Raw genomic sequence first — 15,353 nt, forward strand, 5'->3', positions numbered from 1 at the left:
AGATATTTGAAAAATTATTTACTGAAGCTTCTCTCAATATCAAGCTTTCAGTAAAGATTATTTTTCCATTATCTCGCACCTGCAGCTGTGTGCAGATGGCTATGATGTCACAAACTCTTGTGTCAGCTGACCCCGCTGTCCGGAGGCGTGGCTTCAAGCTGGAGTACTTTCTGCGTCCACCTGTACAGGTAAGATGAAGCTATCGTACTTTGGTTCAATTGTTAAATGAGAGTTCTCATCTAACTCTTGGCAAGAAATTGATTAAAACACCTTAAAAGATAATTGCATGTAGTCTTACATATGAAAAGGTCAAAGTCTGACCGGTGCGGACAAATGTGGCCACTTCTGAGGGTTACCACGTCCTTTTGATTTGAATAATTAAATCTTTGAAAAGAGAATTTGGGAATCTTCTTTTTTTTCTCATTGTCTCTTCCACTTTGAGGCTGGTATGTGTCTGAAGCATGTGTCTGATCATCCTGTCTCACAAAGGGGGCTACACTCAATCTCATATTTTCAGAAAAATGACAAAAATTAATGGCATTCCAGTCTGCAGACATTAATGACTGTAATTGATAAATTAATGTCCACTTTTTTTTGCTCCATTCTTTCAGGTGACGTTGAAGTTTGGCTTCCAGGTGGAGCTTCTGCAGGGTGGATGTGGAGCTGTGCCCTGGGGTATGGACCGCGGACAGGCCTGCAAGAGGCTGGAGATCAGCACCAGCTCTGATTCACTTGCTTCGCAGAATTTTAGTCAAGGCCACAAGCAGTTGATCAAAAGGAACAAGTGCAGATAAAGGACCAGAGTGAACAGAACAAAAATAACGAGAATATGACAGTAAATCTTGCCAAGAGTAATGGCCACCAGTGGAGTCTTCAGGCCCAACAATGGGGTGCGAGACTCTAGATGGGCGTCAACATAAAGGGCATACATACAAGAGGCAGATGGCCAAAGAGCACACCTCAAACAAATGCTGAATCCAGCCAACCTGAGGCAGAGTTTTAGACTGGTAGGTCGTTGTGAACTTAAAGAAGAAACCCAAGTCTGTTTTTTTCGCGTTCGAATTTTAGTCCCCGGCCTCCATTCCTCTCTCCACCCCCTCCACAACCTGCAAACTGTCGGCAAGAGGAGCTCTGGAGCCGGGGTCTGCTCTCGTTGGGCGCTGTGACGCAACTTCGTGTGACTGTGCCATTTGCGGTGCAGCATCGGCTTTGGGGCTCAAGGCTTTGACCGTGTGGGGACAGCCTGCTCGCTGCTGCCCTGCAGAAGACGTGGAGAGGATTAAAAGTGTCCATGAGGCCAGTGTAAGACAGCTGCCACGAACTGTATTTTTTGCCCCCTCTGTCAGACAAAGAACCAACCACTGCAAGCAGCCACACCTCCAAGGTATGTTTGTGAAGCAATCTTTTTGTTCAATCTGATTCTTGTTGTAGAATAAATTAAAGTATAAAATAACAAAAGTTATTAGTTTTCTAACATGATAACCATCTGCTGGCTTTTTGTCCGACTCCAGCAATCTTTCCATCCCAGAAGAGTTTCCTTGACCCAATAACCCAGGAAGTAATGACGCTGCTATGCTGCTGCCCGGTGGTGTGTCAGTGGACAACACCACTCTGGAGGAGTACCAGAAGAGGGAGGCCACTTGTTCGTAGCATTTGAGAGCAGGTCAGGTGTGTATTCTGACATTTTTTTCATTGTCTCCTGTCTCAATGCTGTACACTATCCATTAAAGGCAAAAAAAAAAAAAAAAAAAAAAAACTCTTTATAGATATTTGAAAATTATTTACTGAAGCTTCTCTCAATATCAAGCTTTCAGTAAAGATTATTTTTCCATTATCTCGCACCTGCAGCTGTGTGCAGATGGCTATGATGTCACAAATCTTGTGTCAGCTGACCCCGCTGTCCGGAGGCGTGGCTTCAAGCTGGAGTACTTTCTGCGTCCACCTGTACAGGTAAGATGAAGCTATCGTACTTTGGTTCAATTGTTAAATGAGAGTTCTCATCTAACTCTTGGCAAGAAATTGATTAAACACCTTAAAAGATAATTGCATGTAGTCTTACATATGAAAAGGTCAAAGTCTGACCGGTGCGGACAAATGTGGCCACTTCTGAGGGTTACCACGTCCTTTTGATTTGAATAATTAAATCTTTGAAAAGAGAATTTGGGAATCTTCTTTTTTTTCTCATCTGTCTCTTCCACTTTGAGGCTGGTATGTGTCTGAAGCATGTGTCTGATCATCCTGTCTCACAAAGGGGGCTACACTCAATCTCATATTTTCAGAAAAATGACAAAAATTAATGGCATTCCAGTCTGCAGACATTAATGACTGTAATTGATAAATTAATGTCCACTTTTTTTTTGCTCCATTCCTTTCAGGTGACGTTGAAGTTTGGCTTCCAGGTGGAGCTCTGCAGGGTGGATGTGGAGCTGTGGCCCTGGGGTATGGACCGCGGACAGGCCTGCAAGAGGCTGGAGATCAGCACCAGCTCTGATTCACTTGCTTCGCAGAATTTTAGTCAAGGCCACAAGCAGGTTGATCAAAAGGAACAAGTGCAGATAAAGGACCAGAGTGAACAGAACAAAAATAAACGAGAATATGACAGTAAATCTTGCCAAAGTAATGGCCACCAGTGGAGTCTTCAGGCCCAACAATGGGGTGCAGAGACTCTAGATGGGCGTCAACATAAAGGGCATACATACAAGAGGCAGATGGCCAAAGAGCACACTCAAACAAATGCTGAATCCAGCCAACCTGAGGCAGAGTTTAGACTGGTAGGTCGTTGTGAACTTAAAGAAGAAACCCAAGTCTGTTTTTCGCGTTCGAATTTTAGTCCCCGGCCTCCATTCCTCTCTCCACCCCCTCCACAACCTGCAAACTGTCGGCAAGAGGAGCTCTGGAGCCGGGGTCTGCTCTCGTTGGGCGCTGTGACGCAACTTCGTGTGACTGTGCCATTTGGCGGTGCAGCATCGGCTTTGGGGCTCAAGGCTTTGACCGTGTGGGGACAGCCTGCTCGCTGCTGCCCTGCAGAAGACGTGGAGAGGATTAAAAGTGTCCATGAGGCCAGTGTAAGACAGCTGCCACGAACTGTATTTTTTGCCCCCTCTGTCAGACAAAGAAACCAACCACTGCAAGCAGCCACACCTCCAAGGTATGTTTGTGAAGCAATCTTTTTGTTCAATCTGATTCTTGTTGTAGATAAATTAAAGTATAAAATAACAAAAGTTATTAGTTTTCCTACAATGATAACCATCTGCTGGCTTTTTGTCCGACTCCAGCAATCTTTCCATCCCAGAAGAGTTCCTTGACCCAATAACCCAGGAAGTAATGACGCTGCCTATGCTGCTGCCCGGTGGTGTGTCAGTGGACAACACCACTCTGGAGGAGTACCAGAAGAGGGAGGCCACTTGGGGTCGTGCCCCGAACGACCCCTTCACTGGGGTCCCGTTCACTTCAAACTGCCAGCCTCTTCCTAACCCCCAACTGAAAACCCGCATCGATCACTTCCTCCTGCAGAGAGGGGAGGTGAGGAGGGACGGGATGTTGGGGAGACAAGGAGAGGGAGAGAATCCACAAGCCTCAAGACTTATACCCTCCAAGGTAGACGGACAGTCCCAGAACTCTACGTGTCTCAGCAAAAGCTCAATAACCAATACTTCTATTCAATATAATGCTGGAACTAGAAACACAAAAAAAACTGCACAGATAGAAGACACTGGATTAGGACATTCATCAGATAATGGGAATCATACAACTAACTCCCAGCCTCTTACTACAGATGGTGAATCAGAGTTAGATAGAAGGAAGAAACGAGGTCTAAGTGGAATTTCTAAAGAGTCAACAGAAGAGTTGACAACTGAGAAGCAACTACTACCTCAAACAAAAAGACCAAGAAATGCTGCGGTTTCAGGTGAGTATGATATTTTCTTTAAGAATAACATCTTACAACATATCTGTATTGTTTTCCATGTGTGCGTTTTATCTTTTTTTCCTGCTGACTTGTCAACATTTGCTCCTTCACTATTCCACTCCAGCCCCCAGCTGCAGCTCCCATGAGGAGCGTTTGTCGGCAAGCCTGGATGAAGCCCTTTTCTCTGCCCTGCAAGGCAGACCATCCTTCACCTCAAACTTGTCTCAGCAGAGACGGGTTACTCCTGACTCTGAGCCAGCGAAAACCACACAGCAGTGCCAGAGTTCAGGCTCTCCGAGTGTCTGTACAGGTAGGATTGGTGTCAGTTTGGATTAATTCAGTTTGAATGGATTCAAATGGTGATGCATAACACTGAAAAAATGCAGAATTAATTAGCAAAAACACCGAACCAGGTCCCAATCCCACACCATCCAGCAAGACTCTCAACTGTGAGAAATGTGCACAGTTCTGGTACTTTGTTAAGTGAACAAAATATTTCCTCTGTTTACCTTGTCATCATTTCAACTAAAGATAAGTGATTGCTATCATAACATTTTAGAGTTGTGAAGTCTTTCCTTATGGTATGATAAACCACTGTTCACTGTTTTGGCATCTGATAAGCTGTCACACTAATGGATCTATTATCTAAACTATAATTATTTCATGTGTCACCGGTACCCCACACCACACGCCCCACCTTTGCAGCTCTTAAGTGTTGTTTTAACTGCTGTCATAGCTTACTCAGTGGTTAGCCTAATGCTGCACTTCCTGTAAACAATATGGAATATAGGCTTCATAAAGTTTCAGAAAAAAATCCCTTTTTAAATTTCTCTGTTCATTTTTACACTAACAGAAACCTGGATTGGACAACATTCATCACAGTTAGAAGACATGTTTTTTTCTGAACATAGTGCAAAGTGCAAAATACTTGACTCAATCATTGGTGAGAGGCATTCTGGGGTGCTGGAAATCAGAAGATCTAGTCGGTAGATAAGAGATAAGGGTAAGGTAAGAGAAAGGGGGATAAACCAAAGACTGAATTAACAACACATAAAAGAAATGTACAGACAGACACAAAGTAATGACTTTATGACTGCATGAGTCTTTGAAATAGGAAATTGTTATTTGTATAATGTTGAAATTAAAATACATTTTTATTTAATTTTTTTTTTTCCCTCACATTTGCTTTCTAGGTGAGAAGACATGCTCTGCGTGTTCCTGTTCAGTCTCTGCTTACTCCACGTCTGTATCATCCATCTATCGTCTAACCTGTAGTCACTTGCTCTGCCATGCCTGCCTGCGGAGGCAATCAAATCGGCTAAACTTAGTCACTGCAGTAACATCCAGTCACATCTTGTGTCCCGCCTGCCAAAGCCCTACCCCACGCAGTGACATCATACGTGTGCATCACTGACAGATGGAGTAAAAAGACAAAGTTACGAACTTCAAAAGTCTGCCAGGAAATGAGGAGGATTGTTGTCAAGGTGAAAACAGGGTTGTACTCCAGATGTGGCGTTGTGACCGTGTTGAACTCAAAATGAAGAAAATATAGAATATTTTGTATTAATTCTTATCCATGTGCGTTACCAAACACTGAGGACTTCAAGTCTAGCACTGTGTTATATTCCTTAGACTTGCCTTGGACCTGTGGCGTAACAAAATCAGATTATACAGACCAAACAGGTTTTTAATGTCCACAGCTGAAGAAAGGACATCAGTGAAAGGAAAGACCTTTTGTAAAATCTTGCATTTGAGAATGTGAAAAATATATATATAAATATATAAAAGTCTTGTCCTCATCTCTTCCACCCCCTCTTCCCATCTTAGCCTTTTCATTCAGCATTGAAGTCTAGTTGCAGCCTTGGTTCAGCAGCCTTTGTGGAGACCCTGGATGTGTTGAGGATGCACAAAGAAAAAGGTTGAGGGACAGAAGTACTGAGAGCAACAGGCCAGAAGAATTAATCTCCAATCGAGTCCATCCAAGGTTGTGTGGTCATTGTGCAGAAACAGACGGGGTCTTGCTTAGCTCAGCTGACGTCCTGATGCCATGTCCTTATCTCAGACCCCTCCCTTCTATCTTTCTTCACTTTATTCACCACTTTACACTCTTTACACTCCCTACACTCTTGCTTAGGTTTAGAGGGTAAAAACAGGCAGAAAATGTAATGATGAGGAATTATTGGATCTGACTATGTACAAATTTTTTATTATGTTTTTGGTGTGTTAATATTAAACTGTATCTGCTTCCATGAATTCCCACAGTGGCAAATGTTCATCAGGTAGCATTAAAAGGTGTAGTGTTAGGAAAGAAAATGACAATGTTTCCTGGCTGAGACTACATGTCCTCCTGAGTGTCCTTGCCCACATATTTGCTTTCTGCCTCTTAACACTTCACCCTAACCGTCTCTTGCAAGTGTGTTGTGTGCACAAAAGGGCTAAACAGAGCAAAGTCAGGAAAAACAGTTTTTATTGGGCTTTACAATCACAAACGGCATAATTTAAATGTTGGTCTCCCTGACAACATCAACCTTAACCAAGGTCATGATCCTGTATCCGCCCAATAAACAAAGACTGGAATCAGTTCTGCATGTGAAATCGGGACATCAGCTTCACTGTTTCAGCTACAAGTAGGAGATAAATCACTTAAATGATACACAATCAGACTGTGTGTTTGGGTGTCTTTTCTGTTTTATACATGGTACAGGTAATGTAAAAGAAAATATTAATCCACCCTCAAAATAATTCTATTTCAGTTCTTGTAAAAAATTTAAAAAAAAAAAAAAGATTTAATACAGGAATCAGGAGTTTTTTTCTATATGTTAGAGGAACTGTTTTTAGATAATTTCTTATTTCATGTTGTTGAGGAGTGCAGTAACGCATAATAAGACCATATTTTGTGTTTATTGAATGACAGGGCTTGAATGCTCTGGTACTAATTAAAGAACTCCTTCACACTTTCACCTTCTGCCTCTGATGCTCAGTTTTACCATTTATCACTTACTTGTTAATCAGCATCACAGCAGCTAATAGGTGAGATAAAATCCTAAGCATGCAACAAGACACTAAACAGAATAATAAGCTCAAAATATTTATGTTTATTGCAAATGCTAATCCTGTTATGCTCATTAATAGTTTTAAATCACGCCAGGGGAATAATTTGTGTTGTTTTGTGTGGTCATGATGCTGTCACAGTCTCTTCAGGTGACAAAAGTTAAAAATGTCTGCTATACAGTGATGAGCAGTGACTAGTTTCACAGCTGATCTGTACATGATCATCATGAGATGTACTTCATTAGTGCAGTAAATCTAATTAGTTGTCCACAATCTCCAATTAAGCTAGTTGTTGATGTGCCATTTTTTTTTAAATGTGCGCCTGCCCTCCCGCCTTCAGAAAAGTTATTTCAAATAAGTTATTTCAAATAAGTGTGGCGCAGAATACAGAAAGACCATCTTCTGCTGCCATTGTTGTGTTCTTGTGTACATTTGTTAGATGGCACACATCTGATGCAGAGCCATATCCGCAGCGACCCCTCGCGCGCCGGTGGCCTTCGGGCGCGCGTGCGTGTGGAGAGCAGAACACTACACGACACTGACGTCAGATGCGGGTGTCAGTCGCTTTGTCTGATCCATGTCCGCCCGCTTATAAGTGAGGAATCGACCGGGACATCGGTCAGACATCAACCCCCACCCTAAACAGGCGGAGGCGCTCATCCAAAAACCAGCAGCGATGCCTCACTCCTTGTTCCCGCTGTGCGTCCTGGGACTCCTTGCCCTCTCCTCCGCCTGTTACATCCAGAACTGCCCCCGAGGAGGGAAACGAGCGCTGCCGGAGACGGGGATCAGACAGGTGAGGACCATTATCCTCTCTGCTTTCTTTTGGGATGTCACCTTTGACTTTTTCAGATTTCTTAGATTGGAAATTTCTCAAGTTGCCTTTGAGTCTATTCTGATTATATATAAAGTAATTTAGCTTTAAAGTAAATTCAAAATATAAAATAAATGATTGTATAAATGTAATATCAGTGGTTTAGGGGATTGGGTTCATATGTGTAAATAACAACCCATACATTTTACACACTAAAAACTAAACAAAATGGTAAGAACCGTAATAAAAGTCAGTTATGATAGTAATAACAATGTTGTATAATTGTATAAGGTATGTTAAGGACAAGGTTTTTCCAAAAGATAAAACACTGCAGCAAATTGAGCTTTTTAGGAGCGTAAAATAAGACAAACATATTCACTTTAAAAATATATATATATGATAAACATATGTATAATCTTATAAGAGAAACAAAAACTGCCTGGTGTGATGCATTTCAAGTTTTTTTTAATTCCTTCTTTTCTCATGATTTCTGGTGTGGAAGCAACTTAAAAGACACATTAGAAATATATGCAAACACTAAAGTGAGATGAACAGACACAGTATTTTCAGAATCAGCTTTTTGGCTAATACCATGCCCATTACCATGTTGATTGAATGTGAGGGAAGGAATTCTCTGAGCATTAAGAAAAACGCAATGAAATGAAATGGCAAAATGAGTATTTCTGCAGTCAGACAACCTATCAACAGAAGAGTTTGACTGGACAATGCCAAAGTAAATGTCACAAAAAAAGTGACTGGATTAAAGCACCTGATTATGCTTAAATCTATTAATTTCTCCTCCAGTGCATGTCTTGTGGCCCCAGTGACAGGGGCCGCTGCTTCGGCCCCAGTATCTGCTGCGGGGAGGGCCTCGGCTGCCTGCTGGGCTCCGCAGAAACAGCTCACTGTGTGGAGGAGAACTACCTGCTCACCCCCTGTCAGGCAGGAGGGAGACCCTGTGGATCTGAAGGAGGACGCTGTGCTGCTTCAGGACTCTGCTGTAGCTCAGGTACATTCTACTCTGATTGTATCTGTTTGTCATGGTTAGTGGAGTTAATAGGTCTACTATAGTATGAACTATTCCATAGCCAGTGTCGATAAAGTTCCTTTCCTTTCTTTTCTTTTCCTTTCCTTTCCTTTCCTTTCCTTTCCTCTCCTCTCTTCTCCTCTCCTCTCCTCTCCTCTCCTCTCCTGTCCTCTCCTCTCCTCTCCTCTCCCCTACTCTCTCTTCTCAGAGAGCTGTGCGGTGGACTCTGACTGCCTGGGGGAGACCGAGGCCTCAGATCCAGCCCACAGCTCTGCAGGGAGCTCACCTGCAGAGCTGCTGCTCCGCCTGCTGCACGTGGCCAGCAGAGGACAGACTGAGTACTGACACTGTATCCGTGGAGGTTCCTCTGCTCCTCAGGTTCTGGAGGTGCAACAGAAATGCAGATCGTCTCTGTTCCACTATCAACCTTGAGATTCAAACCTTGAACCAATAAAATACCAAGTCAAACTTTGTTCTCTCTTAAACCTTTCTGCTATGCTGATGCTGTCAAGACGGTATGCCGTCACAGATAGAGAACTATCTTCAACTCGTTTACTGATTGGCTACTTCTATCCAAATCCGGGGGTCAAGGAATCATAGTAACCGATATGAAACATTAGATTTCATGTTTGTTTCCACCCTAGAAATGTATATACTAATGCACATACTGTAAACAATGTTTGATCTATATGAAGGAAATTAGACACCTCAGTGCTCCAGTTCCAATGAGTGAGTTTTAGAAGAAAACACTGTAAATAAGTCAGAGACTGGAGATAAATGTTGCTATAGACATCCATGTGTAACAGCTGAATGATAATGCTTGAGCAGCTACTTCTTGTGTATTAGAAATGGTATTGTACATTGAAAATGGAAAAAACAATACAGACTGTATCACTGCCAAAAAGAGCTTCTGTTGTCTGTTCTGTTCTCATTATCCCCAGGCTCAAAAATAATTACACCTCTAACTGATGACTCACTGAAACTTTACCCACCACCTGTGTGTGTGTGTGTGTGGTGTTGTGGTTGTGGTGTGTGGTGTGTGTGTGTGTGTGTGTGTGTGTGTGTGTGTGTGTGTGTGTGTGTGTGAGAGAAAATGTGTAAAAGAAAGTGAGTAAGTGTGTAAGGAATGTATCCCAACACAGATAACTTTCGTCTTATTTTTCCCAGAAGACACAGTCTGTTTGGATGCCGCCATTTAATTTGCAGCAAACTATATCGAATGTTAATACTGATACAGTATGAGGGTCAAGTAGGGACAACAAAGCTTGGGCTTTTTGATGCTTAAAGTCACGTTGATGTCAAAGGTGATTGTTGTAAATCATTTATTGAGTGATCCAGATCACACCTTAGTTGTTGCGCCAATAAAATAAATTGACAGTGTCAGTGGCCCTTTTATTCATCTCCTTCAAGCACACAACCTTCTCTGCTGTGTATCAACATGTCTAATTTGTGTAGACGAAGGAAAGTGAATTCCAGTCGTCATTATCCTTTTGTGTGATGATTGAAAGCTGATGCCTCTGCCAGGGCTGATGGCAGCTTTGCCTGTGATGTCCTTCAGATTCGCTTGGGACAGGATCCCAGGACCTCCCAGATTTTGACAGTTAACTGTTACTTGTTGTGACATCAATAACCTTTATGTTGATTATTCAGTCATAAATCTTGATGATTGCATTTTTTTCCTTTCATTTTCAAAATCAATCACTGCACCCTGTATAATTGTTTATTTCCAGTTAATGTTGCAGCAGTGATGTAGACTGTAAATGAATATAAATGCACATGATCACCTAGTAGACTCAAACATAATGTGTAGACTTTAGTCATTTAAAATAGTTAACAGCTAGCACTGACCACTTTGGGCCCAGAATGGCACATTTCTATTTCAACAACTATTTGATGGATTGCCATGAAATTGAGTAAAGACATCTGTGGTTCCTAGAGGACGAATCTAAATGACTGTGGTCATTCCAACCTTTCCTTCTGTTTTTTAATTTTACAGAGATGCCTTTATATATAAATACAGGATGGAATGCCATAATATTCAATACAGATATTTAGTTCCCAGAGGATTTATCCAACAGACTTTGGTGATTCCCTGACTTTTCCTCATTCACCACCGGCACGTTCACATTTATGGTTTTAAGTTAAATGTCTCAACAAGTATTACATGGATTATCATGAAATTTGTTACACATATTCATACCCATGTCAGGATTAACTGTATATCTTTATTGATCCCTTAACTTTTGGCATAGCACCCTCACTGGATTTTAATTTGTCCTTTGGTTGCAAAGCTAAAATTAGCTATTTTGTGTACCACAGTGTCTAAGTGCAGCTTCACAGAGCCACAGCCAGGGCTGGTTTTATGAATGGAAACGTGCTGGTCTGTCTGTCAAAATCAGCTTAGCAACAAGAAGGCAGATTTCTTCTTTTCCTTCATACAAAATCCAATATTAAAACCTTTAAATGGATAAAGCAAGCTGTCGGTTTTTAATTTTGATAAGGCTTCCAGTGTAGTCAAACCAGACCACAGTAGCTTGTTTTAAAGACCAAAACTTTAAAGATAGAAGGAAAGAAAGAAAAAATGAAGAAAAATTAATTTACAAACAACCTGTACTACTTGCTCAGACAGGAGGAAGTCTTGTGAATGGAAGGCTTTACATGGGACCAGGTATTTAGTGTTGCATGCTCAAAATGGAAAACCAAGCCAGACATCACACAGAGACGGTTTTGATGTGTCTGCTACCACATCACCAACTTTCCCAGTTACAAAATAAACAGCGATGAAGTCAGTCTGTCCTTTGCTTTACCAGAAAAACTCCCTTGGGGGGAAGTTAGATTTTTTTTTTCATTTTTTATTATCTTGTATGTTTGCACGCTCAGTGAATTGCACAACATGCAACAAATGTTAGAAAGCCACACCTGAGCACACAACGCATGAGAAATGTTTTCTCGACCGCAGTGTTAAGTCAACATAATATCTTGTCAACAGATTCAACATCGATTCAACATCGCTTCATTTATGTCAATTAAGCCTTTATCAGTATCTGCAATGTTTTGCTCTACAAGAATTTGTTGCCAAAAGTCAGATTTAATTTTGCCATCATTGGTAAATTCTTCTTGGTATTTTTTTTTTCTGTTCAAAGGTTAGGGCCATCATCAGAACTCTGTACTAATATAAATGAATGAATATAAAATGTGATACGTCTTATTTCTTTCATTTTTACGTTGATGTTTGACTGAGCTGCATCACTTTGCTTAAACAACCTTAATGAAGTTTCGATATGACCTCAATTGTTCAACTGTGACCTTTATTCTATCTTTCATTACTCTGGGTGTGGAAGTTTCAATTGGTTTCAATCTGTCAAATAAGGTCCTGTGAAAAGTGTGGTTATTAAACCTGTCGGAGCCTGTCCAAGTGGAACATACCTGTACAACAAACTCATCCGGCACCAACGGTTTGAACAAACAGTCAACTTATTACAATACAGTCTTATTTCAGTACAGGCTATGTTACTTCATCATCACTCTTTTAAAACGTGGGGTAAACAGGCGTGTGTTTGTGTGTGTGTGTGTGTGTGTGTGTGTGTGTGTGTGTGTGTGTGTTTAGTATTTAAGCAGCAAGGACAGACTTCCTCTGCTCATTTTCTCTGCCATCATGGATCTGCGAGTTGCGTTCGTGATTGTCTGTCTGTGTGCTTTGGCCATCACCTCCACTGAAGGTAAGGACCTTTCTCTCTGACTCTGACAAATTCACATGTTAAACCAAGAAAACACTTGTACTGAATCAGTTTTATGTGTTTATAAGACATGTTCGTGCATTTACATAAGTGTATATTTTTGGAAAAGTACAGGCTCCGTATGGTGCAAACAAATAAAAATAAAAACATATTGTACTGTTGTAAACAGTTACAGAGCTGTTGATATTTATGTTCATTTTGCATGTGTTATAGGAAAGCAGAGGGTGTAGATAATAGTAACCAACCGGTTGGTTTATTATTCACCTTCCAGCTGCTTTTTTCATGTCATTTAGTCTCAGCATGTTAACTTTCAACTCATGCTTGCGATCTATTGCTTTCCAACATTCTCACCACTGCTCTTAATCTCACATTGTAGCTGGCATCCCAAAATGCTGTGTCAGAACAAGGAACATCAATAAGCATATACTGATGAAGGTGGAAAGGTTGTATGAACAGAGGAGCAACGGCGCCTGTGACATCTCTGCACTGATGTAAGTGGTGAGGATCAACAATGAGCCTCAGTGATTATGGAGTTATCACATGCTTCATTATGATTATTCATTCATATCTTTATTCATACATCATCTATGCAGTCTGAACTTGGTAAAAAAGTCTATACATGAGCTAATACCTTTACTGTTACTTCCAGTTACATATACATGCTTTACATTTTTGCCATCATCTGTAACTGAAACATATTTTCTTTCTCTGTGTGTGTCCGCAGACTTTACATAAAGGGCAGTAAGAAACCCATATGCGCTCCTCTCAAGCTGAAGGCAATCCTGGAAAGGCTTCTGTGGATGAAGAAACAGAACAAGCTAACTCTGAGATGATGAGATGGAATGAAAAATCTCTTCCCAATATACCTGTGTGTCACGTTTTCTAAAGCTGGTGTTTTCAAGAGATTGTGTCATACAGAGGATCTCTTGGTGGTTTTTTTTCATCGATTGTGTGGAGGGCACTGTTCTGTACTTCATGTTGCTGGATTTATTCTGTATTTCGTAATAAGAAATATTGTCATGTAAACTGAGATGTGGAGAAAAATATGAAATATGACAAATAAGAGTGATCACCTATAGATGGAACTTTATATCTGTGAGGAATCTAAATATTATAGTAGATTAATCTTGGGAATGTAACTCTACGTTTTTATAGAAATGAAAGTAAAATGGACTTGGAAATTTCCTTGTTTGGTCTTGTCCTCTGATGATGACGAAACCCAGATCAGATCAAAAGGCATCACACCTGATGCCAACTATTGTGAAGAAGTGAAAAGCAACATTTAAATAATCCAAGACTGAAAGAAATTAGCAGGAATTGTGCACAAATGCAGACATTAAAAAAGGAGGATTTGGACCGGAAACTAGTCTTCTGTTTCTCCTTAGGCAGCATCCAATGCTTTCCCGGTTTCATTCATGAACAATTAGTAAGTTGCCTTTATGCAAATCCCTATTGTAATTCCTGCAACTACGGCAGTTACACAGTATACTGATTCTGTGGTCATTTTGGAGTCAGGTGACATCTTATCAAAATCCAAAAGTGCCAAAGTAAAAGTCAAATAAAAGATATGTTGATGAAGAGGCAAAATCAAAAATAAAGAATATGGTCTAGACCTGCTATATAAAAAGGTCCCCTGGGATAACTTCTGTTATGCCATATAAACAAAATTTGATTTGACTTGATGTGACTGAATAAATTTGGGTGAACATGAATTCACTGGTTCACTACTCCATTCACAATCACGTCATCAAGCTATATATCAGGCTAAGGCCTAAGGCATTAGACTGTTATGATAATGAATAACTCATCTAGTCATAAAGGCAAAAAAACACCTACAGCAGATCACTGTAATCTGCCTTTCAGTCATTCCGGCTCTTAAACGTACAACCTTTCTCATACGCTAGTCAGAGCAAGTTCCTCCAGTGGCAGTTTGTCAGTGAGCTCTCTTCTTCTACCACACAAATATGATTTTAATTTCCTTCATCAGAGACATGAGGTTAAATCCAAACAGCTGAAAAGACAATTAGGCTCCATGACATCAGCTACTGTGTAAGAAAAGATATTGAGGAAACAAACAAGATGGTTTCAGATGGGGCCACAGAAAAAGTCACCGTTACACACTCAAAAAAACATCTCACAGCTATTTACCTTTTGCCCTCCTGTCGGCAGCCTAATCATCTGTTGTCATATTTCTCTGCTCACTGATTCATCAGCTCACAAACTGCCAGAAACATTTGGCAGAGGCTCATCTCGCCTCAGAGGGCAGTAAAGCTGATCAAAGACGGATCATTTTTGCTCAAACAGTCAAAGTGAGGCAGGTAAAGCTGAAGGAGACATTTTGCATGTGGTCACCCGCCACTGTGTCAGGTCCAGATGTTTTCTTTTACACTGTGAAGACTTCACAATTCAATAGCACCCTCTAGTGGAAATACTGACAGGACAGAGAAACAAGTGTGCTAATAAAGTTCTGTTCAACCCTAAGTCTGACAGTTGAGTCTAAACTAATCCCCTGCAGATTCCTCAGGGATGCCAAAGTGAGTGTGTTCATAAACAGTAGCGCCCTGGCAATAGAATAGCAAATGTTTGTCTAGTGATGTACTTGGCATAGCTATCAGGCAACTGCAGATGCCCACACAAAGCAGCACCACATTCTGGATACAGTACTTCCTCCTTAAACACTGCTCAGGAAACTGGCCCCAAAATTAAACTCAATCCTTCTGGCTTTAGTAAAGCTCATCTTGGCTGTCAGATACTTTGTCACAGCACTTGACTCTAGTAAATGCCTCACTGAGGATCAGCAAGAATCGCTGCCAAGTA

At 41.0% G+C, this 15,353-nt stretch overlaps 2 protein-coding genes across 2 annotated transcripts in view; both read left to right on the forward strand.

The window, feature by feature from the left end:
- ubox5 (U-box domain containing 5) overlaps nucleotides 1-6,288 on the forward strand; it is a 12,717-nt gene extending 6,429 nt beyond the window's left edge. Inside the window, exons 3-7 of the mRNA XM_022757735.1 lie at nucleotides 1,849-1,950; nucleotides 2,376-3,148; nucleotides 3,276-3,907; nucleotides 4,032-4,217; nucleotides 5,101-6,288. Coding sequence (XP_022613456.1) covers nucleotides 1,849-1,950; nucleotides 2,376-3,148; nucleotides 3,276-3,907; nucleotides 4,032-4,217; nucleotides 5,101-5,321 — 1,914 coding nt within the window. The 3' untranslated portion in view covers nucleotides 5,322-6,288. The remainder of the gene's footprint in view (nucleotides 1-1,848; nucleotides 1,951-2,375; nucleotides 3,149-3,275; nucleotides 3,908-4,031; nucleotides 4,218-5,100) is intronic.
- A 1,346-nt stretch (nucleotides 6,289-7,634) lies between these two features.
- Nucleotides 7,635-9,144, forward strand: LOC111230843 (vasotocin-neurophysin VT 1-like). The gene is made up of 3 exons (XM_022757700.1): nucleotides 7,635-7,754; nucleotides 8,577-8,781; nucleotides 9,008-9,144. The coding sequence occupies exons 1-3, from the start codon at nucleotides 7,635-7,637 to the stop codon at nucleotides 9,142-9,144; spliced, it is 462 nt and encodes a 153-aa protein (XP_022613421.1).
- Nucleotides 9,145-15,353: the final 6,209 nt, after the last annotated feature.

The sequence above is a fragment of the Seriola dumerili genome, unplaced genomic scaffold (assembly GCF_002260705.1).
Source record: "Seriola dumerili isolate Sdu_G_001 unplaced genomic scaffold, Sdu_1.0 BDQW01000290.1, whole genome shotgun sequence".
Taxonomy (NCBI): domain Eukaryota; kingdom Metazoa; phylum Chordata; class Actinopteri; order Carangiformes; family Carangidae; genus Seriola; species Seriola dumerili.

Coding starts and splice junctions, on each gene's coding strand:
- LOC111230843 (XM_022757700.1), top strand. CDS start 7,635: ATGCCTCACTCCTTGTTCCCGCTGTGCGTCCTGGGACTCCTTGCCCTC. Junction 7,755..8,576: donor CGGAGACGGGGATCAGACAG/GTGAGGACCATT, acceptor TTTCTCCTCCAG/TGCATGTCTTGTGGCCCCAG. Junction 8,782..9,007: donor AGGACTCTGCTGTAGCTCAG/GTACATTCTACT, acceptor CTCTCTTCTCAG/AGAGCTGTGCGGTGGACTCT.